Genomic DNA, 26,699 nt, shown 5'->3' with positions numbered 1-26,699 from the left:
TGTACATTTCAGTGGAAGGAAACAGACAGACAAATATGTCAACTGGCCTAGACAAGTGTGCCTGGAGCAAGGAGAACATTAGAAGGTAAGATTGGAAAAGTAGCAAAGCAGCCAGATCATGGAGAATCTGAACACCCATGAATAGGGCTTTTAGCCTCTACTCTGAGATGGCACACCATGGAATAGTTCTGAGTAAAGAAATGATATAATCTGCCTTATGTTTAAAAGGATCCCCTGGCTTCTTTATTGAAAATGCACGTTTTGAAGAGTAGAAAGGTAAAGTCAGGGGACCCAAAAAAGCAGGGGACCAGTTCTACTGAAAGGACTGACTGGGGTGGGTTCAGGAGAGTACTCAAAGAGATGAAGTGAAAAGAGTATGAGTAGGGACAACTCTAATGAGCTGGGCTTTAAGAGAAGCAAGAAAATGGACTGGTGAGATTAGTTAAGAAAGGCTCTTCTTTTTAAGACAAGAGATGTACAACAACTGCTTAGGGTGATGAAAACAATCTACTACAGTGGAAAAAATTAATGATGCAGGAGACAGAGGGGACAATTGCTGGACTGATTTCTTCCAACAGGTGATCTAGATGAGATCTAACAAGAATGAATAAACCTTCTGTCCCCAAACTTGTATTGATTGATCTCTTTAAATTTATTCTTTTTAAATATTCAGAATATTTTGAGCATGAGGAGTTTGCCTTGTAGGTTATGCTCAAGATGTCTATTTAAATCTAAGTGAAGATAATTTGCCAGTCTCAAAACTACCTGGCCAAATCTACTGAATTTATCTCCTAATCATTCTCTAACCTCTACTCTATCTGTTTTGCTAGGTTAAGACCTTCCTTACCAATCTGCTTGCAACAGTTTTGCTTTGGTCTACTTCTAAAACGTAAATCTTATTTTGTGCCTCTTGTTAGAAACTTCCAAAGACAGCCTATCATCTACCTAGGTTTTGACTTATCAGAAATGACATACAGGAAGCCTCCTATTTGGTCCTAACCATTTCTTTTTGTTTTCCTCTATCCACCAACCAAATCCCAAGATCTGGAATGCCCTCTTTAACCAAGCATTCTTTACATTCTGTCTGAAGTACTTTTCCCATTGACAGAAAGCTCGATGGGAAAAGTACTTCAGACAGAAGTACTTTTAATTATAATATCTGAAAATTTTTCTATGTTCTTACATCACTTGGTTATATCTATTTTAAAATTTGTATTACACATAATTCTTCTTTTCATGTCTGGTTCCCAGACTAGCAATCTGAGTTAGACTTATTTATCTTTATATCTATCAGTATACTATATATTAGGTAGTTAGAACAGATAATTTAACAAATATTGTTAAATACATGAAATTATTCTTTCATTTTACACAAAATTTAAGGTAATATACAGGTAAATAGGTATTTCCTTTCTTCTTTAATACAACTGTTTTTTATTTAAAAAAAAAACCACCAGGCTTTCTACATATGTATGTGCAGCCAGCTGAAAAACATTCCAGAAATACAACTCAGTGACTTCAACAATTCCACAAGCAAGTGCTTTTGAAAAGGTAATCTTAAAATAATTTCGGTGATATTTTTAGGCTTAAAATTTATCAGCTAGAAAAAATTTTGTAGCTACTTTCAACAATTTTAGATGTTTTTATATTTATATCTATTATGTCTAAGTGACATGTTTCTCTTGAAGTACCCTACAGAAAATGAAGATTTAGTTTTGTCAACACAACTTCCACCTTACTACACACACACTCTTGCCTCTCATCTTCCCAAATTATGCATTTGATTCTATCAATGTTCAATATTTACATTAGGGCTTAATAAAAACCCTTTACAACTGAATGTGGTGTTATCAGTATGAAGTATGTGTAGTATTAATATGCAGTAAAGTGTATTTCCTTTACAACTTTTGCCTTCGCTTGACGTAGTATTTTTTTAAATCTGCTTATTTTCTATATACTCATTGCTTATTCACATCTAAACTCTTAGGTGTATAGATAAACTTCTTTTCATTCTGTTCATAAATTATAGTTTTTTTAAAAAAAACTTTTTCTTCTCCTTGAACATTTCTTCTAAATTGTTTTCATTAATTTGTTTTTTGGTTATTTTATTTTGCTTTTTCTGAAGTTTCATAATCTTTGGATGTCTGTCCCAAACTCCTGACCTCAGGTCATTCACCTCTCTTGGCCTCCCAAAGTGCTGGGATTATAGGCATGAGCTAGTGCACTCGGTAAGTATTGCTTCTTAAACATAATTTCAACTTATCACATTTTGGCTCCCTCATCCTGCACCACCCAATTCTAAAGATAAGAAATGAGGCAAGGGAGATGATACAAGTTGGCCAAATAGGAACACCTCTGGAGTGCAGTTCCCAGCGAGAACCCAGAGGATGAGTGACCACTGCATTTCCAAATGAGATTTTACTGCCCATAGACCAGAAGATTCCCAGGCAGAAAAGCACCATGAGTTTCCAACATGGCTGTTTCGATTGGCGCAGTGGGTATCCACACAAAAACTCACACAAATCTGGGCAGCCATTTCAACTGGTACCTGGAATGCCTGGAAGACAGAACTGCCCATTCAATTGAAAAAAAGGGAGCTGAAACAAGGGAGCCAGGTGATCTGGCTCAGCGGGTCCCACCCCGACAAAGACCAGCAATCTCAAACACTGTACTGAGAGTTCTGCAGCAAGCACAGCTGGACCTGGGATAGTCCAGCTCTGTGCGGGGAAGGGCGTCCGCCACTACCGAGGCAGTCCGCCATTACTGAAGCAGACTGCCACTACCGAGGCAGTTCTAACTATATCTTTATAAACAAAACTGCAAGGAAGTTCACACAGCAGTTGGGCAAAGCCCACAGCAGTTAAGCAACACCTCTGCTGGCAGACTATGACTAGGCTACCTCCTCGCTGGGCAGGGCATCTCTGAAAAAAGGCAAAAGCATGTCAGGAACTTATAAATAAAGCCCCACCTTCCCAGGACAGAGCACCTGGGAAAAAAAGGCGGTTATGTGTTCCGCTGCAGCAGACTTAAATGTACCTGCCCAGCAGCTCTGAACAGAACAACGGAGCTCTCAGCTCAGCACTTGAGCTACTAGAAGGGACAGACTGTCTCCTCAAGCAGCTCCCTGACACCCGTATATTCAAAGAGACACCTCGTAAAGGAGAGCTCAGGCTGACATCTGCTGGGTATCTGTCTGGGATAAAGATAACAGAAGAAGGAACTGGCAGCAACCCTAACTGTTCTGTAGTCTCCACAGGTGATCCCCAGGCAAGCAGGGCCTGGAGTGGACCTCCAGCAGTCCTACATCAGAGTGGCCTGCCTGTTAGAAGGAAAACTAAAAAACAGAAAGAAATAACTTCAACAACAACAAAAAGGACATCCACTCAGAGGTGGCATCTGAAAGTCACCAACTACAAAGATCACAGGTAGATAAATCCACAAAGACAGGAGTAAACCAGTGCAAAAAGGATGAAAACAACCAAAACCAGAATGCCTCTCCTCCTCCAAGGGATCACAACTCCCCACCAGCAAGGGAACAAGGCTGGATGGAGAATGACTCAGATGAATTGAAAGAAACAGGCTTCAGAAAGTGGGTAATAACACTTCTCTGAGCTAAAAGAACATGTTCTAACCCAATGCAAAGAAACTAAGAATCTTGAAAAAGGTTTGACGAAATGCTAATGAGAATAAACAGCTTAGAGAAGAATATAAATAACTTGATGGAGCTGATAAACACAATATGAGAACTTCATAAAGCATACACAAGTTTCAACAGCTGAATTGACCAAGCAGAAGAAAGGATAATAGAGATTGAAAATCAACTCAATGAAATAAAACGAGAAGGCAAGATTAGAGAAGAAAAAGAGTGAAAAGAAATGCATAAAGCCTCCAAGAAGTATGGGATTATGTGAAAAGACGTAATCTACATTTGATAGGTGTACCTGAATGTGACAGAGAAATGAATCCAAGCTGAAAAACACTCTTCAGGATATTATCCAGGAGAATTTCCCCAACCTAGCAAGGCAGGCCAATATTCAAGCCCAGGTAATACAGAGAACACCACAAAGATATGCACCTCAAGAAGAGCAACCCCAAGGCACATAATCGTCAGATTCACCGGGGTTGAAATGAAGGAGAAAATGCTAAGGGCAGCCAGAGAGAAAGGCTGGGTTACCCACAAAGGGAAGCCCATCAGACTCACTGTAGATCTCTTGACAGAAACCTGACAAGCCAGAAGAGAATGGGGCCAATATTCAACATCCTTAAAAGAAAAGAACTTTCAACCTAGAATTTCACATCCAAACTAAGCTACATAAGAGAAGGAGAAATAAAATCCTTTACTAAGAAGAAACCGCTGAGAGATTTCATCACCACCAAGCCTGCCTTATAAGTGCTCCTGAAAGAAGCACTAAACATAGAAAGGAACAACCAGTACCAGCCACTCCAAAAACGTACCAAATGGTAAAGAGCATCGACACAATGAAGAAACTGCAACTAATGGGTAAAACAACCAGCTAGCATCAAAATGGTTGGATCAAATTCCCACATAACAATATTAACTATAAATGTAAATGGGCTAAATGCGCCAATCAAAAGACGCAGACTAGCAAATTAGATAAAAAGTCGAAACCCATCTGTGTGCTGTGTCCAGGAAACCCATCTCATGTGCAAGGATACACGTAGGCTCAAAATAAAGGGATATAGGAAGATTTACCAAGCAAATGGAGAGCAAAAAAAAGCAGGAGTTGCAATCCTAGCCTCCGAAAAAATGGACTTTAAACCAACAAAGATCAAAAGAGACAAAGAAGGGCATTTCATAATGGTAAAAGGATCAATGCAACAAGAAGAGTTAATAATCCCAAATATATACGTACCCAATACAGAAGCACCCAGATACAAAAAGCAAGTTCTTAATGACCTACAAAGAGACTTAGACTCCCACAGAATAATAATGGGAGACTTTAAACACTCCACTGTCAATATTAGACAGATCAACAAGACAGAAAATTAACAAGGATATCTAGATCTTGAACTCAGATCTGGACCAAGCAAACCTAATAGACATTCACAGAACTCTCCACCCCAAATCCACAGAATATACATTCTTCTCAGCACCACATCACACCTACTCTAAAATTGACCACATAATTGGAAGTAAACCACTCCTCAACAAATGCAAAAGAATGGAAATCATAACAAACAGCCTCTCAGGCCACAGTGCAATCAAATTAGAACTCAGGATTAAGAAACTAACTCAGAACCGCACAACTTCGTAGAAACTGAACAACTGGCTCTTGAATGTTGACTGAATAAACAATGAAATGAAGGCAGAAATAAAGATGTTCTTTGAAACCAATGAGAAGAAAGACACAACATACCAGAATCTCTGGGACACATCTAAAGCAGTGTCTAGAGGAAAATTTATAGCAATAAATGCCCACATGAGAAGCAAGGAAAGATCCAAAATTGACAACTTATCATCAAAATTGAAAGAGCTGGAGAAGCAAGATCAAAAAACCTCAAAAGCTAGCAGAAGACAAGAAATAACTAAGATCAGAGCAGAACTGAAGGAGATAGATACAAAAAACCCTCCAAAAAATTAATAAATCCAGGAGCTGTTTTTTTAAAAAGATCAACAAAATAGACAGACCACTGGCCAGATTAATAAAAAAGAAAAGAGAGAAGAATCAAATAGATGCAATAAGAAACAATAAAGGGGATATCACCACAGATTTCACAGAAATACAGACTACCATCAGAGATTACTCCAAACAACTCTATGCACATAAACCAGTAAACCTGGAAGAAATGGATAAATTCCTGGACACTTGCACCCTCCCTAGCCTAAACCAGGAAGAATTGAAACCCTGCATAGACCAATAACAGGGGCTGAAGTTGAGGCAGCAATTAACAGCCTACCAACCAAAAAAAGCCCAGGTCCAGATGGGTTCACAGCCGCATTCTACCAGACATACAAAGAGGAGCTTCTGAAACCACTTCTTCTGAAACTATTCCAAACAACACAAAAAGAGGGAATCCTTCCCAAATCATGTTATGAGACAAACATCATCCTGATACCAAAATCCAACAGAGACTCAACAAAAATAGAAAACATCAGGCCAATATCCACGAGGAACATAAATGCAAAAATCTTCAATAAAACACGGGCAAACCAATTGCAACAGCACATCAAAAAGCTTATCCATCCCGATCAAGTAGGCTTCATCTGGGGATGCAAGGCTGGTTCAACATATGCAAGTCTATAAACATAATTCACCACATAAACAGAACCAAAGACAAAAACCACATGATTATCTCAATAGATGCAGAGAAGGCCTTCGACAAAATTCAACAGCCCTTTTTGCTAAAAACTCTCAAACGATGGAACATATATCTCAAACTAATAAAAGCTATTTACAACAAACCCACAGCCAATATCATATTGAATGGGCAAAAACTGGAAGTATTCCCTCTGAAATCTGGCATTAGCCCTCTCTCACCACTCCTATTCAATACAGTATTGGAAGTTCTAGCCAGAGCAATCAAGCAAGAAAAAGAAATAAAGGGCAATTAGGAAAATAATAAAGTGCAATTAGGAAAGGAGGAAGTCAAATTGTCTCTATTTGCACCCAACATGATTGTATATTTAGAAGACCCCACTGTCTCAGCCAGAAATCTCCTGAAACTGATAAGCAACTTCAGCAAAGTCTCAAGATACAAAATCAATGTACAGAAATCACAAGTATTTCTACACACCAATAACAGACTAAAAGCCAAATCAAGAGCAAACACCCGTTCACAACTGCTACAAAGACAATCAAATACCTAGGAATACAACTCACAAAGGATGTAAAGGACCTCTTCAAGGAGAACTACAAACCACCACTCAAGGAAATAAGAGAGGACATAAACAGATAGAAAAACATTCCATGCTCATGGTCAGGAAGAATCAATATTGTGAAAATGGTCATACTGCCCAAAGTAATTTACAGATTCAAAGCTATCCCCATCATCCTACCTATGACCCTCTTCACAGAACTGGAAAAACCACGTTAAACTTCATATGGAACCGAAAGAGAGCTCACATAGCTAAGACAACACTAAGCAAGAAGAACAAAGCTGGAGGCATCATCACATTACCTGACTTCAAACTATACTACAAGGCTACAGTAATCAAAACAGCATGGTACTGGTACCAACACAGAGATATAGACCAGTAGAACAGAACAGAGGCCTTGGAGGCAACGCCACACATCTACAATCATTTGATCTTTGACAAACCTGATAAAAACAAGCAATGGGGAAATGATTCCCTGTTTCATAAATGGTGTTGGGAAAACTGGCTAGTCATGTACAGAACACAGAAACTGGACCCCTTCCTGACACCTTACACTAAAATTAACTCCAGATGGATTAAAGACTTAAACATAAGACCTAACACCATAAAAACCCTAGAAGAAAACCTAGGCAAAACCATTCAGGACATAGGCATAGGCAAGGACTTCATGACTAAAACACCAAAAGCATTGACAACAAAAGCCAAAATAGACAAATGGGATCTAATTAAACTCCAGAGCTTCTGTACAGCAAAAGAAGCAATATTAGAGTGAACTGGCAACCAACAGAATGGGAAGAAATTTTTGCCATCTACCCATCTGACAAAGGACTAATATCCAGAATCTATAAAGAGCTAAAACAGATTTACAAGAACAAACAGAAGATGACATATATGAGGCTGACAAACCTATGAAAAAATGCTCATCATCAACTGGTCATTAGAAAAATGCAAATCAGAACCACATTGAGATACCATCTCACACCAGTTAGAATGGCGATCATTAAAAATCTGGAAACAATAGATGCTGGAGAGGATGTGGAGAAATAGGAACACTTTTACACCGCTAGTGGGAGTGTAAATTAGTTCAACCATTGTGGAAGAGAGTGTGGCGATTCCTCAAGGACCTAGAAATTCCATTTGACCCAGCAATCCCATTACTGGGTATATATCCAAAGGATTATAAATCGTTCTATTATAAAGACACATGCACAGGTATGTTCATTGTGGCACTGTTTACAATAGCAAAGACCTGGAACCAACTCAAACGCCCATCAACAATAGACTGGACAAGAAAAATGTGGCACATATACACCATGGAATACTATGCAGCCATAAAAAACAATGAGTTTGTGTCCTTTGTAGAGACATGGATTAACCTGGAAACCATAATTCTCAGTAAACTGACACAAGAACAGAAAATCAAACACTGCATGTTCTCACTTATAGGCGAGTGTTGAACAATGAGAACACATGGACACAGGGATGGGAGCATTATACACTGCAGTCTGTTGTGGGGGACTAAGTGAGGGACAGCAGTGGGGTAGGGATTTTGGGAGGGTAACATGGGGAGAAATGCCAGATACAGGTGATGGGGATGGAGGCAGCAAACCACATTGCCATGTATGTACCTATGTAACAATTTTTCATGTTCTGCACATGTACCCCAGAACCTAAAGTGCAATAAAAGATATTTTAAAAATAAATAAATAGAAAAAAAAAGAAATGAAGCCAATTTCTAAGCTTCTGAGACTTGAGTATAAAATCATTGGTTCTCTGCTGTCCCCACCACCAGCTTCTAATCAGTTTTGTTCTGCATGCTTTGAGAAATTTAGTCATTTTGTTATTTCCTATTTTCCGTGTGTGTGTGTGTGTGTGAGAGAGAGTGTGTGTGTGTGTGTCTCCAATGACGTTGTGGTAAAAGTTTGGAAGGCAAAGAAAGTAGATGGGTATGTTCAAGTCACCATCTTTTTTTTTTTTTTGAGACAAGAGTTTCACTCTGTCACCCAGGCTGGAGTGCAGTGGTGTGACCTCACTGCAACCTCCACCTTAAAGGTTCAAGAGATTCTTGTGCCTCAGCCTCCGTAGTAGCTGAGATTATAGGCATGTGCCACCATGCCTGGGTAACTTTTGTATTTTTGGTAGAGACTCGATTTTACCATGTTTGCCTTGAACTCCTGGCCTGAAGTGATCCACCCACCTCAGCCTCCCAACGTGCTGGGATTACAGATATGAGCCACCATGCCTGGCTTCAATTCATCATCTTTCCAGGAAGTTTCCTGGTACATTAAAACATGCAAGTACTGCTTTATTTTTATCTTGAAGGCAAACTCTTCCAAAGTCTATCTTCTTTAGCTCCAAAGCAGTCTAGCTGCCTTTCTAGACTTAACACAACTACAACTTTGGGATCTCCTTTCAATATCATCCCAAGAGCTCCCTTTGCCTCTCTTCTATGTTGAATTCTTGTTTCTTAAGTCGTATACCTTCCTCCTTCTTGGTTTATGCATTTGTTTTGGTTAGTTTCCCGAGAAAAGTACACTAGAGATCTTTTACTACTTCACATGTGAAAAAGTCTACCCTCACACTTAATTCAGATTCTAGGATGGAAATCATTTTTCCTCTGTATTTGAAGGCACTGCTCTGTATTACGTACGATTACAGCCTTCTAGATTTCATCATTGATAAGAGAATTCATACTATTATGACTTGGAACAATTTAAAACCTAACTTCTCCTTCCTTTAATGAATTTAAGGTTCCTGTCTGCTTCTATTATTCTAAAATTTCACAAGAATGTGCCTTACTGTGGGTCATTTTTACTTGTGTGCTCACTCAGTGAGCCCTTTTAATTAAGGAAACTCACGTCCTTTAATACTAGTAAAACTTTTAAAATTACGTATTTATTTTAAAATTTCTTTCTTCATTTCTCTTCTGTGCCTTGCTTCTCAAACTCTGTATTTTCAGAAGATAGACTCACAGGATTGACTTTTCGTATCTTTTTTCATTTTATTCGGTATTCTGGGAACTTTCATTATTCTTCTACTATTTCTACTGAGTTAATTTATTTGTGCTATCATATTTTTAATTTCTATGAGCCTTTTATAGCACCTTGTTCTTATTTTAAGGCTGTGTTCTCTTTTCTTACCTGAGAATATGAGTAAGTTTTTATGAAGTTTTCTTCTTCTTGCATGATCTATTTCCTCTGGGTTCCCTTCTGGCATGGATTTTGTATTTTAGCGACTATATTTCATAGTAGCTTTCTTCCAATGACTAATTATCTTTGACTATCATTTCTTATTTAAAAGTGAAGCACTAAGAAGCTTCCTGGAAGCTCTGTGCGTGTCAACAGTTGGCTTCACTGTTTGATGATTGGCTATATTGTTTCATCTGAGAATCCTCAACTGTCAGTATTCTTTGGTCTTTTCTACTGGGCCAGTCATATTCCCTAGAAAAAAAAAATCTTCCAGTCTCATGCCTAGTGGGCCTGCCTGCCAGAATTTGGGAACCAAGTGTGGGAAGGAGGCTAGGTTTCACTGCTTGATATACAGATTTTTATTTAATCTTTCATTTTAGTATCTTTCCCTTAATTGTGCCTGGTGTCCCCTCCCCCAGCCCACCTTCAATTCAGAATTCTCTGAATTCGTCTTTTTCAAAAAACAAACTTCTGATCTCCTGGCAGAAGAAGGATAACCACCTATTTGCAGTGGGGGAGGAAATATAGCTGTTTCTTAAAGAGAATTTCAACTAATCTTCCTATTTTCTACTTCACCTTCACAAGTGCATGTTGCTGCCAATTTGAATCTTTCTCAGGTTCTTTAGGGGAAAGTTATCTCTGCTCTAGTGTCAGGTTTTGGCTTTCGCATGCTTACAAGTCCTTCATATTTTTGGCTTCTAAACTTTTGTTGTTGTTTCTTCTGATCATTGTCCTTGGGAATTATACATTAAAAAATTATCTTAGTACTTCTAGTAAGATTTAGAGAGAGAGGAGAGGCAAAAGGACATTTTTAATATCTGTAATCTTTTTGCTAATTGATTTTGAGCAACTTCCTTAATTCCTCTCAACCTTAGTACTTCATTCATAAAATGAATTAAATGTTTGTCTACTTTACCATAAAATTTAAAAACAAAATAATCATATTAACAGCACTATAAAATACCACCAAAGTACAGAATTAGTTCATCCTGAGGCAGGCTTTCAAAAAGGGAAGTGTTAACTTCTTAATATCATTACTTTTAGAAATGTTCATTTTTTAAAAACCATACTTTTCTCATACTATATTAGCTGAATCTAGAAAAATTAAACATGTCTTACCAAAAGGGTACACAGGTAATCGGCTCTAAAGAAACGTGATGCGTAAACAATCTTCTATCTTTTATTGTGCCTAGGAAACAATTATTTTATATTACATATTAGTTAAAATGTAGGAGAATATCCATGTTACTGTAAACATTTTTTTTACATCTGATAGCAACTCATACTGTAAATATTTACACAAAAAAATTAAGACTATAGACTTTAAAGTTTTTCAGTAAATGGATGTTCAATAAATGATAACTATGAAAATAAATTATTGATTCACAAATTGATAATGACTATGCACCAAATAACTCACAGTACAAACATACAACAGAAATGTGTATAAATTTAGTCAGCTGATGTTAAGCTAATAACTTGAAGGTGTTAGCTAATTTCCGAATGCAAATACCAAATTTAAAATTTAGTCTTATGAAGGTTTAAAAGGTAAGCTTTAGATATTGTTCTTAGCATGTAAATTCTACCTAATTATATCTTCAATTAAGTCCACTAGTTGGAAATTGGTTGAATAAACTAGAATACACTGATACAGCCAAATGATCATAAAAAAGAATGAGGACGATCTCTATATATTCATTAAGGAGTCATTTCCAAATAATTCTTAAGTAAACAACAACCAAAAAACAAGGAGCAAAATGGTGCATATACTGTATCTTTTAAGTAAGAAAGAGCAATGAGAATATATATATGTTTATTTTTATTAAAAAGAATCCTGAAAAAACCACCAAAAGATTACCTACAGTGAGCCAGAGGTGGGAAAATAAAAACTCTATATTTTTTGTAGTTCTGATAAATAAACTATGTAACATTTTGTTTATTCAAACGTAAAATTAAGTTAGAAAAGCCAAATCCTAAAATTGAAAACAAATGGAAAAAAAGGAATCTAACCTAATTATCAAATTGGTAACCACATCCAGAAGAATTATTTTGAGTGATGTTTGAACATAGTATTCTGACTACACATCCTTAATGATATATGGGTTGAATATCCCTAATGTGAAAATTCAAAATGCTCCTAAATCTGAAACTTTTCAAGTATCAACATAAGGCCAGTAGAAAATTCCACACCTGACCTCATGTGACAGTTCAGTTTAAATTTTGTCTAATGCAAAAATTATTTAAAATATTGTATAAAATTACATTCAAGTTATGTGTATAAGATGTTCACGAAACTCAAATGACTTTGTGTTTAGACTTGAGACCTAACTCCAGATATCTCATTACGTATTGTATATGCAAGTATTTCAAAATCTGAAAAAAATCTGAAATCTGAAATAGTCCTGGTCTCAAGCATTTCCGATAAGGGAAACTAAACCTATATATTCTAAGAACAAAAACTACAAAGAATTCTTATATTTTTCTTAGCACTTTTATTATCAGTAGTTAATACTGATACTGTGAATTTGGATTATTATGTATATACTATAGGACAATGATTCTCAAGAAATGATTGGTGGAATCCTGTGAGGTATCTACACCCATTTTAGGGAATTCAAGCTGTCAAAACTCTTTTTAGTAAGATGTTATCTATGTCCTTTTCACTGCGTTGACATTTATACTGCTGGTGTATTACACTTGCATACTTTAGTGCGTTTCTCAAGAATACACACTTACATGATTGGGTTGTGAGCTATACTAGCCATTTTTTCATGAAGTATCTTTTACTTGAAATAACCAACAAACTAACTACAGTTACTCTGACTTTGGTATTTGGCAGATATCTTTTCAAAAATGAATGAAAATGAGCTTGTCAACTACAAGAAAAATAAGTGACAATACTTATTGCTGGGGGAAAAATTCAAGCTTTTAGATGAAAATTAGAATTTCTGGGAAGCTTAATCTGGCTTTGTGAGTTTGATAGCTTTCTACTACTTAAACTTTTCTAATCGGTAATGGCATCAATAATAAAACTGTCAACTTTTGGAAGATCTGCATAACTCAATGAACTCATATCTTCCAAATGACCAATGTATATTACAAATTTTAACATTAATCAATTTACATTTCTAATATTGTAAACATCAACAGATATATTCCACATAAACAAATGCTCTTTTGGGTCCTCAATAATTTTAAGATATAAAGAGCTCCTTGACCAGGCACAGTGGCTCACGGCTATAATCCCAGCACTTTGGGAGGCCAAAGTGGGTGATCACCTGAGGTCAAGACCAGCCTGGCCAACATGGTAAGACCTTGTCTTTTTATACAAAAATTAGTCAGGCATGGTGGTGGGTGCCTGTAATCCCAGCTACTTGAGAGGCTGAGGCAGGATGATTGCTTGAATCCAGCAGGTGGAGGCTGTAGTGAGCCAAGATTGTGATATTGCATTCCAGCCTGGGCAAAAAAGCGAGACTCTGTCTCAAAATAAATAAATAAAATGAAAAGGAAAAAAAAAGATAGAAAATCACTGCTATGGGTAAAGCAAATAAGTAAGTGTGTTAATGTTATTAGAAACCAAGAACTCAGCATTAGAAAAACAACGAGACCGGCAGCAGTCGCATATCTAGCACCTAAATTTTATTTTAAAAAGACTATTAAACCATAGAAAGGATCTTAAGAAAATTAGCTGATTCTAGTACTGTGTCAGGAAAATTATAAGGAGATCCTAGAAAATTTTTTTATGATAATGAAAAATAAACATAACAACTTAACAATAAGTGTTGAATCTAGGTGGTGGGTATGTGGACATTCATTATATGTGAAAATGTTAAAAAAAAAAAGTAGAAGAAAAAAGTCATTCAATAGCAAGTGGTAGATGATTATTATGTTGAAAAAAATAATTTGAAAAAATTAAAAATACGATGATCAAATAAACAGTGAATATCTACTGGCTCAAAATAATTCCAAAAGCAGAATTATGATACTATTTCATGCAATGGTAGCACTGTTAGAATACATCTTCCAATTACTCTTCATAGGACTATGTCAAAACCAATTGTTTCAGGACACGATTTGTCTGTGTGCCAATATATTATTCCTATTGAAGGAATGCCATTCTTTCACTACCTTCAGAGGAGTCACATCTTACACAGCCTCTAAAAATAGCGTATCAAGTAATAATGCAGTAACAAGTTTCCTACCAATTACTTATACATCTCATAAAAAAACAGTAATCACTGTTTTAGTTTTCAACTCTCTTCAGAATTGTGCACATTAAAGGTTTGATAACAAGTTGGATTAAAAAAAAAACAGAAATAAACAGTTTTCTGGACATTCAAACCATCCTGTGTTTATAACTTTCAAATTTCTATCACTAATGGGAGATGAGTTAGAAAATTCCAGATGTTCCTACTTCTTGTGGGATTTACCCTATGTGTTTCAGAACTAAGCATCTTTATAATTATCCTTCACTATATGAACTCTTTGTAAACTCAAAAATACACAATGAGCAATAGTTACATATGTTGTATTTTTAAGCATTCCATGGTATGAACTTTGGATTTCAGCCTAAATAAGATTGGTGCCATAGACAGTTTTAAATAGCCAAGTAACATGATCTGAACATTGTGTTAGGATGACTCTGGGTGCAGTGCTAACAACAGCCTGAAGAAAAGGGGCAAAGGCAAAAGGAGTGAGACCAACTAGAAGCTATGATAGCAACTTAATGACAGTGGTGGGGGTACAAGTGGAAAGAAGTGATCAAATTCTTGTTATATTTTTGATGGTAGAACCTACAGACTTGTTGATGGGTTGGTATAAAGCATGAGGAAACAAAAGACTAAGACATTGAGAATGGCACCGCCCCTTGTTGAGAAACTAAAGACAATTAAAAAGTAGGTTTGGGACAGGGATGGAATAAGGAGTTCAGCATTGGCTACATATTAACTTTAAGATGCATAGTAGCAATAGTCAAGATGTATCAAGTAGGCAAATGAATGAGTCTGGAGTTCAAGAACAGGCTAAGGCTGCAGTTATAACTTTGGCAGACAATGAAATTTAGATGGAGAAAAGATGTAAGAATTCACCCTGGGGCACTCCTGCTTAGAATAAGGAAGAACCGGCATAGAAGACAAGAAAGAGGAGGTCATGTAGGAGGAGAACCAAAAGAATGTGGTGATCTGGAGAAGCCTGATCAACTATATCAAATGTGGCTGAAAGACAGAGTCAGATGAGGAATGAGAAATGTCAACTGGATTTGGTACGATAGAGATCACCGAGTTATTTAGGAAAGACAGATTTTGCTATAATGATGTGGGCCGAAAGTCTGACTGAACTCTTAGAACCTGAGCTTTTTTTTTTTTTTTTTTTGTTTTTTGAGACGGAGTTTCGCTCTTGTTACCCAGGCTGGAGTGCAATGGCGCGATCTCGGCTCACCGCAATCTCCGCCTCCTGGGTTCAGGCAATTCTCCTGCCTCAGCCTCCCGAGCAGCTGGGATTACAGGCACGCACCACCGTGCCCAGCTAATTTTTTTGTAATTTTAGTAGAGACGGGGTTTCACCATGTTGACCAAGATGGTCTCGATCTGTTGACCTCGTGATCCACCCGCCTCGGCCTCCCAAAGTGCTGGGATTACAGGCTTGAGCCACCGCGCCTGGCCCAGAACCTGAGCTTTAAATATTACCTTTTTACTAAATTCTTATAGCTTTTTAAAAATAAAAGTCATTATTTTAACATTTCATGCTTTCCAATTACTTCAGCATTATATTAGATATTAAAAGGAAAAGTCCACTTAAGATATAAATTTGGCTGGGCATGGTGGCTCAAGCCTGTAATCCCAGCACTTTGGGAGGCTGAGGCGGGTAGATCACAAGGTCAAGAGATCAAGACCATTCTGGTCAACATGGTGAAACCCCGTCTCTACTAAAAAAATACAAAAAATTAGCCGGGCATGGTGGCGTGTGCCTATAATCCCAGCTACTCAGGAGGCTGAGGCAGGAGAATTGTCTGAGCCCAAAAGGCGGAGATTGTGGTGAGCCGAGATCGCGCCATTGCACTCCAGCCTGGGCAACGAGAGTGAAACTCCGTCTCAAAAAAAAAAAAAAAAAAAAAAAAGATATAAATTTAACAATGAAACCACACTGTAAAATATTTTCCAATACACACACTCAAAAGAACTGAGAAAAATAACTAAGAATATTATATACTATATCTATGAAGGGAGAAAAGATATACATAAAAAGCAAATTTTACCATCTGGAGTGCTTTTTGAAGCCTTTAAGGATTTTTCTTGATTTTCTATTATCCTGTCAAATTCATTTAACAAGCTTCTTTTGATTGGGGGTTCTCCTAAAAAGAAATATTCCACATATGTTTTTAAAGCAAACAACATCAGTTTTATTTTTCAAAAGCATGTAGTCCATTTTCTTAAAGCTAAAGTATTGACGCTTTAAATGTTAAACAAAAATACATACAACAAATAGTGACCTAATCGTTGAAAGAGAAAATTTCATTTACAATGTCAATTACATTTTTGTTCTGTTTTGACCACTTTAATCACTATTTAATAGGGTCTAGGGATAAACAAATGCTACCAGATGCCACAGATAAGCTACTCTTTGAAAAACTGACACGGAATATACCTCTAGGCTTACTGGCAATGAGGCCTAACAAAATTTCTTCTAATAAACTTTTTTGTGTGTGTGGGGAGTGGAGACAGCCATTAAACTCAAGGAGGAATTTATTATGTAGGTCCTTGAATTAGAGTTAAGAGGCTTTTTAAAATCACCAAATTACATTAAAGTACTAGTAATAAACATTTCTTTTTTTTTTGTTTTTTGAGACGGAGTTTCGCTCTTGTTACCCAGGCTGGAGTGCAATGGCGCGATCTTGGCTCACCGCAATCTCCGCCTCCTGGGTTCAGGCAATTCTCCTGCCTCAGCCTCCTGAGTAGCTGGGACTACAGGCACGCACCACCATGCCCAGCTAATTTTTTGTATTTTTAGTAAAGATGGGGTTTCACCATGTTGACCAGGATGGTCTCGATCTGTTGACCTTGTGATCCACCTGCCTCGGTCTCCCAAAGACAAACATTTCTTATTTAAAAATTCTACAGAGGCTAAGAGGGTAAGATTAAACTATAACTCAAGGTAGGCATTTCCATGTTATGCTAAGATAATATATGCTTTATTACAGTAAATTTGTATAATTTAATGAATAAAAATGTCCATGCAAGACAAACTCAAACTTTTAACAGTAATTAGGAGGTTTTGTTAAAAGAGTTTCAAATTTTCTAGAGAAATTCAAACTTTTAACAATAATTAGCAGGTGTTAGATCATTATAAATTGGTTTAATTGTTTAACAGTGACCTGTACTGTTCCAGTAACCAGAAGCTGACTATGCTATTTACCTATATGCAAGAGAAACAAGGGAAATTAAATAGTAACACTGTTGAAAGCATTTACAAGTCTAAATTATTTTTTTTCCCTAGGTAGAAGGTCAATACACTTCAGTATACCACAAACAGAGTGAGTTGCTATAAATAAAGCCATTATTTTCCACAAAAGAATTACAAATATCTTAGTTATTTAAGAACTAGTTATTTAAGATTATCCACTGAAATGTTGGATTTTGGCCTTTGCTTTAATTGCAACTAATCAACAGATTTAATTATTTAAGATTATTACCAGATACACTAATTAAAACACACACACACACACATACACGCAAAAATCAAAACCAGATACATACTTGGTTAACCTAATATAGTCATTTGCCACATAATGACATTTTGGTCAACAACAGACCACATATAAAATGGTCATCCTATAAGATTTAACAGTGGTCCCATAAGATTTTTTTTCTTTTTTTTTTTTTGCGATGGAGTCTTGCTCTGTCGCCCAGGTGGGAGTGCAGTGGTAGGATCTCAGCTCACTCCAACTTCACCTCCCAGATTCAAGCAATTCTCCTGCCTCAACCTCCCTAGCTTGAGGTTAAAATTAGCTGGGTGTTGTGGCGCTAGCTGAAATTACAGGTGTGCACCACCACACCCAGTTAATTTTTGTATTTTTAGTAGAGACAGGGTTTTGCCAAGTTGGCCAGGCTGATCTTGAACTACTGACCTCAGGTGATCCGCCTGCCTCAGCCTCCCAAAGTGCTGGGATTACAGACGTGAGTCATGGCAACCGGCCCTTGTGGGATGTGTTATTTGCATTTTGTAGATAAGGAAACTGAAGCTATGTAACTAGTGTAACTAGTATGCAATACCCAGTAAGTGGTATAACCAGAAAACAACTTTTAAAGTTCATACAAATCAGAATCTGAACCTGCTATGTATATGAAAACAGTTAAGTTAGTATTATGCAGGTTTTGTTAAAAGAATTTCAAATTTTCTAGAGAAACTCAAACTTTTAACAGTAGTTTCTCAATTATTACACTAATAATCTTTTAAAAACACATTAGGAGACCCTTAAAACATGATTTCTTGTTATACAGATTCAGAGATATTGAATCTGTATATAGATATTAAATCTGTGTATCTGTATATCAAATCATGTATATCAAATCCCCGAAACTACACAAAAATGGCTGAAAAAACATAGTTTATAACACTCTAATTGTTAGCATACCGAGTCTACTGAACAAACACTCTAAAAAAATGGTGATTAGCAACAGAAAAGGTAAAAATGAATACTTACCCACTGAGATAATGGCCTCTCCTCTTCTTTTTCCAATTCTTGAATTTGACAAAACCATTTCGTCATTTTTGGGACATGTAATAAGAGTGTGTGAGGCATGACTTGGCAGTTCAGAATCTATCAGTTCATCATCTTCCATAAAAGCTTTAGCAATCTCTACTGCTTCTGTTTCAAAGCAGTTTTCTGAGTCTTTGGAGTAAGTAGAACAAACTTCTGTATTTGTTTTCACAGAAACATCAGAGAAAGTTTCAGTTTTACCAATTTCCATTTTTATGTTTTCAAGTGAAGCCTGTTCTTTTCCCAAAACATCAATGTTTTCAACAAGTGAGACTTTGGTGCCTAATACCAACTGTTGTTTGTCTTGTTTAAGCTGAGAGAGATATGGAGAAACTTTAATAGACTGATTATGTTCTGAAGAACCACCTTCAATATTAAAGTTATTTGATAATTTAAATTCTTTACTGCAGGTTTTCTCCATTTCTGAGTTTACACAGTGCTCTGGGTTTCTCTTAACAACACAAGGAAGTATTTTTGATACATTTTGTCTAGATATAGGTGAATGGTGAAGACTATGCTCAGTTCTGATTAAATCAAATTCCTCTAACATTCCCTTAACTTTGTGCAAGGCACTTTCTGAAATGGAAACTTGCTTTCCACTTGCTGTATTAAATCCAGAAAAAGCAGATGAATTTACATTATATGAAAAGCCTTTTTGGGATGGTATCAAATGTTCTGCTATCTGTGTAGCAGTATTTTCTTCTCTTGTGAGCTGGTCTGAATGTTCATTATTTGTAAACAATACTTCGGAAGAGAGTTGCTTGGTACTATCATCTATCTCAGAAAACACTTGTCTTGCCTTTTGCAATGAAGCATTTGATACCTGTACAGATTTTCCACTTGCTGTGCTAAAAATCCCACAAGTATTTGTAGACAAGACTGACTTAGGAAGCTTCCCCATACTAAATTTATATATACCTGAAGTTTCCAAACTAACATCACAAGGTGGTATTTCAGAAACTTTCTCCACTCCAAACATTTTTTGGTTATGTTGTAAAATTTCTTCACTTTGAATGTCAGCAAAAACTTTATGTGAATGCATGCTACATTCATCATTACCTGAAGAATTATGAAAAATATCCTCTGATTCATTTAATGCCTTGTAACAACCTGCCAGAATTTTTGTTTGGCAATTATTTGATTTATTCTCAGTGTTTTCCTTAATTACTTTACTGCAACTGTCTGTAAATTTCTCTTTCACTTTTTTAATTGTTTCATGTGAAACACAAACTATTTTGCCACTGGCTGTACTAAATGCATGTGGCCCTACCTCAGAATTATTACAGTTAGACGTGGACAATCTAATGGCTGCATTTTTATTTTTGCAGGATGATGAGCTAGTCACAAGTTCCTCAACACAAGTATCTTCATTTACAGTTTGTGGGTATGCATTTGCATCTTTCACATTGAATGTTACTTTGGAAGAACGAGTGTTTTTCTGGTCTTCAACATTCTTCACTACTGGCTCAATACCAGAATCAAGATTATTTTTTGAGCGATATCCTGAATCATTATATACCTCATCAGAATGGTAGGAATAGCTGTTAGACATGCTACTGTTACTTAAATAAGTATCTTGTTTTTCGGAGAGATGATTTTTGTTACCTTCAGTTATAGTATTGTTTGAATTATTTTCATACAAAGAATTTCCTACAAAATCTACAGTATTTATATTTTCTGGTTGATCATCAAATTCTCCTTCTCTAAGCCATTGTTTTGCTTCAAGTGATGAAGCCTGACTCACAGAAGTTTTTCTACTACAATATGTGTAAAAAGCTAAGGCTGAATTTTCAATGACCGAGTAAGGGGACTGATTTCTGTAACAAGTTGCAGGACTTTCTGCTGTTTCTTTTTCTACATTTTCATGTTCTTTAACTTTCAAAAAGTTACCTTCAGATGTTTTGAGACTTTCAGTATGTCTATATAAATTATCACTTAAGGGCTTAGGTGGCACCACAGTCTCAATAGAAACAAGATTTTTATCATTACTGAGAGAATTCTGCATTTCTTCATGCTTTCGAGTAGTTGCTATCTCAACTGTCTCACGCACTAATTCAAGGTCTTTATAGGCCTCTCTGTACTTTAGGGTCTTTGCCCCTTGATGGCTAAAACTGGTGATTTCACCAGTATCTTGCCCTTTTTCATCAAAAAGGTTTTTCACTTTGTCCAAAGATTCCTTTGCAATTTTAACTTTTTTCCCACTAGCTGTGTGAAAACCCAACAGGGTAGGTTCTTTGATCTTTTTGATATTACTTTTGGGTTGTTCCTGGATGGTCACTAGTTGATTTCCAGTGCCAACTGGGATACTTTCTTTCAGTGTTTTGTTTTTAACTATGTCTGTTTCCTCATAACTTAGAATGTCCATTTTGTTCTTTCTTATGTCAGAATGTAATTTAGAATTTAAGGAAAAGTTATGCAGTTCTTCTGGTTTCTGATCAAAGAAATTTACAACTTTATTAAATGACTCTTTGGAGATACTAATATTTTTCCCACTTGCTGTCTGAAAAGACAGATCAAAAGTCCCAACGTCTTTTATATTTTGCTCCATTTTAGTAGCAGTTAACTGTTCTTTATTTGAAGTATTACCATGACATGTTTCTTGAGCTTTTACAACTTCCAAAAAAGTTAAATCTGACAAATCTTCTTTAATCTGAGTGTTTCCCTCCTTCATAAACTGGCCAGATAATTTAAGATATATGTTGTGCTGATTAGTAAGTGGCAAGTCATTTTCATCTTTATGAATATGAACAGTATCATTTTTACTAGAATCACTGCCATCAAATTCTAAGTTATGAGTATTTCTACTGGTAGCAGTATGTTTATCTTCATTTTCAATATTTTTCTTGTAATTTTCAGTAATTTCTTCAACAAAAGTGCCAGTAGTCATTTCAATATTATTTTGTAATATTAGTTGGCATTCATTATTTTTCTCATCATGATTTTCTATCTTAAACACTGAAACAACAGAATCATGACATTTACTTGAAGATAAACTTATTGGATCTACTGCTGCAGAAGTTTCCTCACTAATACTCTCAATATCACTAAACAGTTTCACAGCTTTTTGCAGAGCTTCAGTAGAAACATTCAGTTTTACGCCATGAGCAGAATAAAAGCCTCTCAACTCCACTTCATCTGCATCTGTTAAATAACCAGACGCACTTTTGTTACAGTCATTTTTCAACAAAACAGCAAACTTTTGTTTAATTCCAACTGTACCTTCAAATTGCTTCCTGCTGTCTACCTGACCAATAGATGGCGCGTTCATTACGAGATGAAGATCAGCATCTCTGTATTCTTCAGAAGTGCTATTTAAGATAGTCATCTGGTTTTCAGGTACTTCAAACATATTATTCTGCAATATGTAGCTTGGTTTTCTATACTGTGTAAATTCAAACTGACTTCCTGATTCTTCTAATATAGTAGAAAGTTCTGTAATTTCTGCCTTTTGGCTAGGTGTTAAGTTATGATTTGAATTAAAATCTTCCTTTGAAAATAACATCTGAGGGGTTGTAAGACTATTTTTACAATCAAAACCAACTACACTACTCTGTACATGTGCAGATACAGTCTTAATTGACTGAGGCTTGCTTAGTTTCTTTTGATTATCTAATGCCAAGGTATTTACTATTTCAACACAAGCTGAACTAGTAGGATATTGTTCTTCGATATCTCTGAAGAGCATTTTGCTTTTCTTAATGTTATGTTCAGAGAGCTTGATTTCCTTATTTGAAGCTGTTCTGAAGCTACCTCCAAAACTGTGATTTGAAATTGGATGTAAGAGTCCTGCCCATTTGTCCTTGTAATCATTATTTTTGTTTGGTATTTTATCTATATTCAAGGAGATGTCTGATTTTATATCTTGACCTAGAGTCATTTCTAGATGCTGCTTTACACTATTTTTTTTCTCCTCTGCAAGATAATAAACTTTATTTGATGAGTCTAAATCTTTTTTAATTGACACTTGGGTTGCTTGTTTATCAACTATGTCTGCATGTAATACCATGGTAGAGTTCTCAAAATTGGGTTTGTTTACACAAGTCAAGTCTGCTTCATGAAGTTCCTCAGTACTTTCTAAAGCAAAATTATTCCTTTCACTAGCTACTTGGAAGACAAAATTATTCTCATTGTCTGATAAAAGTTCTTCAGAGTCTGGACTGACAGTCATTTTTGAAATTAAAGTAGTTTCTTCTTGATCTTTTTGGATTACTCTTAGATTTGTGTTTTGGTTGAACTGTACGTATCTTGAAGGTGATGCTACTATTATGTATTTTTCGGGTGGCAACAGCTCAATGTTTTTAGAATTTTCATTTAAGGCGTGTACATCTTGATTATTTTCCATGGAAATATTTTTGATTAACTCAAAATCGGCTTCACAATTGTTACATTTGAGCTCGTCTGAAATTCTGTATGATTCTTTGCCTGACAGTACATCCTTGAAAGCAGGAGTTAAAATAAGAGAGCTGGCATTTTCATGGTCATGTAAAATAGTTTTCTGGGACTGAAAGTCAGTATCACAATATTCCACTTCTGAATGTTGTGCCAGGTGACATGCTGTGGCCAAGACCTCTTCTTTTATATCAGAAACTTCTTTGCTTTTTGGATAATTTTTACACTGTCCTTCCTGCAGGCATGACAGAGAATCAGCTTCTGGGGTAATAAATAACTGCGTTTTTTCCTTATTACATTTTGCTTCTTTATAATCAAGATCCTGAGAGATTATTATATTATTACAACATGTTTCATTTCTAGTACATTTCCTCAGAATTGTCCCAGAAGAGCTGGTTAAGGACAAAGTTGGTTCTCCAGAATCAATCTGTGAACAGTTTCTTTGGACAGAAGGATGCAATAAACCTAAATATAAAAACACAAAGTGACAAAATTAAGGCAACATCAATCATATTCAGGTAAAAAGGTAGTGTTTGGGCATGGTGGCTCATGCCTGTAATCCCAGCACTTTTGAAAGGCAGAGGCAGAAAGATTGCTTAAGCCCAGGAGTTCAAGACCAGCCTGGGCAACGTAGTGAAACCGTGATTCTACGAAAAATAAAAATTAGCTGGGTGTGGTGGTATATGCCTATGGTGCCAGCTACTCAGGAGGGTGAGGTGCAAGGACTGCTTGAGTCCAGGAGGTTGAGGCTACAGTCAGCTGAGATCACACCAGTGTACTCCAGACTAGGTAACAGAATGAGACACTGTCTCTAAAAAAAAAAAAAAAAAAAAAAAAAAGGTAGTGTTCAAAACACGAATTGCATGAAAATAAGTGAATGTCAGATTTAAAGCCGAAAGAACCTTAAATATCTTCTATTTCTTAGTTATTATATTTTTTAGCTAAAGATAAACTAGACCTTTTTCTTTTTAATAATAGGTACCAACTCAATCAAAATTAGTATCTACGTCAAGGAAGTAGCTAGCTACCATACACAAAACTCAAAGTAATTTTTATTGGAAAATAAAATGGAAAAAATTTCATTGCTATTAATAATACTGGTGTATGGCTGGGTGTGGTGGCTCACACCTGTAATCCCAGCACTTTGGGAGGCCAAGGTGGGTGGATCACAAGGTCAGGAGTTTAAGACCAGCATGGCCAAGATGGTGAAACCCCATCTCTACCAAAAATACAAAAAATTAGCCAGGCATGGTGGCAGGTGCCTGTAATCCCAGCTAACTGGGAGGCTGAGACAGAGAACTGCTTGAACCCAGGACATGGAGGTTGCAGTGAGTCGAGATTGCACCACTGCACTCCACCCTGGGCAACAGAGCGAGACTCCGTCTCAAAAACAAAAACAAACAAACAAAAACTGGTGTGAACAGAAAAGGCAGAGAAAAGGAATTAGAAAAGTAAACATTTTCTTAATTCTTTTACATTAAAAAAAACCCACAATTTTAAAAAACAGGGTCCATATATTAACAGCCTGAAAGATTATCTAATCTCAATGATAAAGGCAAATGAGTTAAACTGTTTTGTTAAATTTCTTGACCCTCTGAATTTTCTACTAACAAGTTCTTAATTGCATTTTATTTCATCAGTGATCACATGTATTAGCTTTTTTTTTTGAGATGGAGTCTTGCTCTGTCACCCAGGCTGGAGTGCAGTGGCATGATCTCAGCTCATTGCAACCTCCATCTCCCAGATTCAAGTGATTCTCCTGCCTTGGCCTCTGAAGTAGCTGGGATTACAGGCATATACCACCACACCTGGCTAATTTTTGCTTTTTTAGTAAAGGTGGGTTTCACCATATTGGCCAGGCTGGTCTCAAACTCTTGACTATAAGTGATCCACTTGCCTCAGCCTCCCAGAGTGCTGGGATTACAGGCATGAGTCACCATGCCTGGCCTATATTAGCTTTTTCATTGGCTATAACTATGATATATATAGTATTAAGTATTTGTCTCTAAAAACTTAATTCAAACTTCAAACAGTTCTGTACTCTGTTCCCTCCAACTCTAACATTCACTGAGCTATTCACTATAATCTTCTCATAAGGAGATAAAATCACTTTATAAACACACAGTTTAGTTGATAAGTGAATTGTTGCAACAAAGACGGAGGACAGAATTACACATGTAGAGATGCAGAAATACAGAAATAACAGTATACAATATCTAATATCTTTAAGGAAATTATGTAACAACAACAACAAATCATTATTTTAGAACTGGCCTACATTAAATTTAGCAAATATTTCCTCTATGTAATTTTTTTTTTTTTTTAGAACAAGGTCTCATTTTGTGGCCCAGATTGGAGTGCACTGGTACCATTTTGATTCACTGAAGCTTCAGCCGCTTGGGCTCAAGTGGTCCTCCTGTCTGAGCAACCTGAACAGCTATGACATAGCTTGTAGAGATGGGGTCTCACTATGTTGCCCAGTATGTTCTTAAACTGCTGACCACAAGTGATCCTCCTACCTTACCCCCCCAAAGTCCTAGATTACAGACACAAGCCACTATACCTAGTTGTTTTTTTTTTAACATGCTTTAGAGAAAATACATAGGGAATAGCACCACGTTTACAGAATTGTCCAATTTGCATATAATAAACTTTTAAAATTAAAGCAGGAATTAGTAGCCAAGCACTGAATGTTTATGAATCAAAAACTGACTCAAGTTATTGGTGGGAATGTAAATTAGTTCAACCAATGTGGAAGACAGTGTGGCAATTCCTCAAAGATCCAGAATCAGAAATACCATTTGACTCAGCAATTCCATTACTAAGTATATACCCCAAGAAACAGAAATCATTCCATTATAAAGATCATGTATCTTTTTTTTTTAAAAATTCAGTCTCCATAGACACTGTCAAAAATTGCCGGTGCTGACTATATGGCAGGTCATCACAATGGGGTATTGCAAAAGTTTTCGATTAGCAATAATTGCGCCTCGGATAAACTTCATTGGCTACGATACTGCCACTGCACAAAGCTAAGATCATGTATCTTTACATGTATATTCACTGCAGCACTATTCACAATAGCACAGACATGGACTCAACCCAAATGCCCATCAATGATAGACTGGACAAAGAAAATGTGGTATGTATACATCATGGAATATTATGCAGCCATAAAAGAACAAGATCATGTCCTTTGCAGGGACATGGATGGAGCTGGAAGCCATTATCCTAAACAAACTAATGCAGGAAAAGAAAATGAAACATCACGTCAATGTTCTCACTCATAAGTGGGAGCTGAACAATGAGAACACATGGACACAGGGAAGGGAACAACACACACTGGGTCTGTCGGGAGTTGGGGGTATATGGGGGAAGGAGAGCATCAGGAAAAATAGCCAATGACTGCTGGGCTTAATACTCAGGTGATGGGTTGATAGGTACAACAACCACCATGGCACACATTTACCTATGTAAAAAAAGTACACATCGTGCACATGAACCCTGGAACTTAAAGTAAGTTAAAGCT

At 36.5% G+C, this 26,699-nt stretch overlaps 1 protein-coding gene and 1 non-coding gene across 8 annotated transcripts in view; both read right to left on the bottom strand.

Moving 5' to 3' along the window:
- BRCA2 (BRCA2 DNA repair associated) overlaps positions 1-26,699 on the bottom strand; it is a 99,757-nt gene that overhangs the window by 52,163 nt on the left and 20,895 nt on the right. For all 7 annotated transcript variants that reach the window (XM_002748959.7, XM_017973028.5, XM_035303369.3 and 4 more), the window contains 3 exons: positions 18,725-23,635; positions 16,280-16,375; positions 11,146-11,215 (listed from right to left, as the gene is read on the bottom strand). In XM_002748959.7, the coding sequence (XP_002749005.4) occupies positions 11,146-11,215; positions 16,280-16,375; positions 18,725-23,635 (5,077 nt within the window). The remainder of the gene's footprint in view (positions 1-11,145; positions 11,216-16,279; positions 16,376-18,724; positions 23,636-26,699) is intronic.
- LOC118154152 (U4 spliceosomal RNA) lies at positions 26,065-26,204 on the bottom strand. Its single transcript, XR_004744050.1, has one exon. It is a non-coding gene; the product is annotated as a U4 spliceosomal RNA (small nuclear RNA).

The sequence above is a fragment of the Callithrix jacchus genome, chromosome 5 (assembly GCF_049354715.1).
Source record: "Callithrix jacchus isolate 240 chromosome 5, calJac240_pri, whole genome shotgun sequence".
Classification (NCBI taxonomy): Eukaryota; Metazoa; Chordata; class Mammalia; order Primates; family Cebidae; genus Callithrix; species Callithrix jacchus.
The sequence above is the reverse complement of the archived record's forward strand: the minus strand, read 5'-3'. Positions and strand labels throughout refer to the sequence as shown.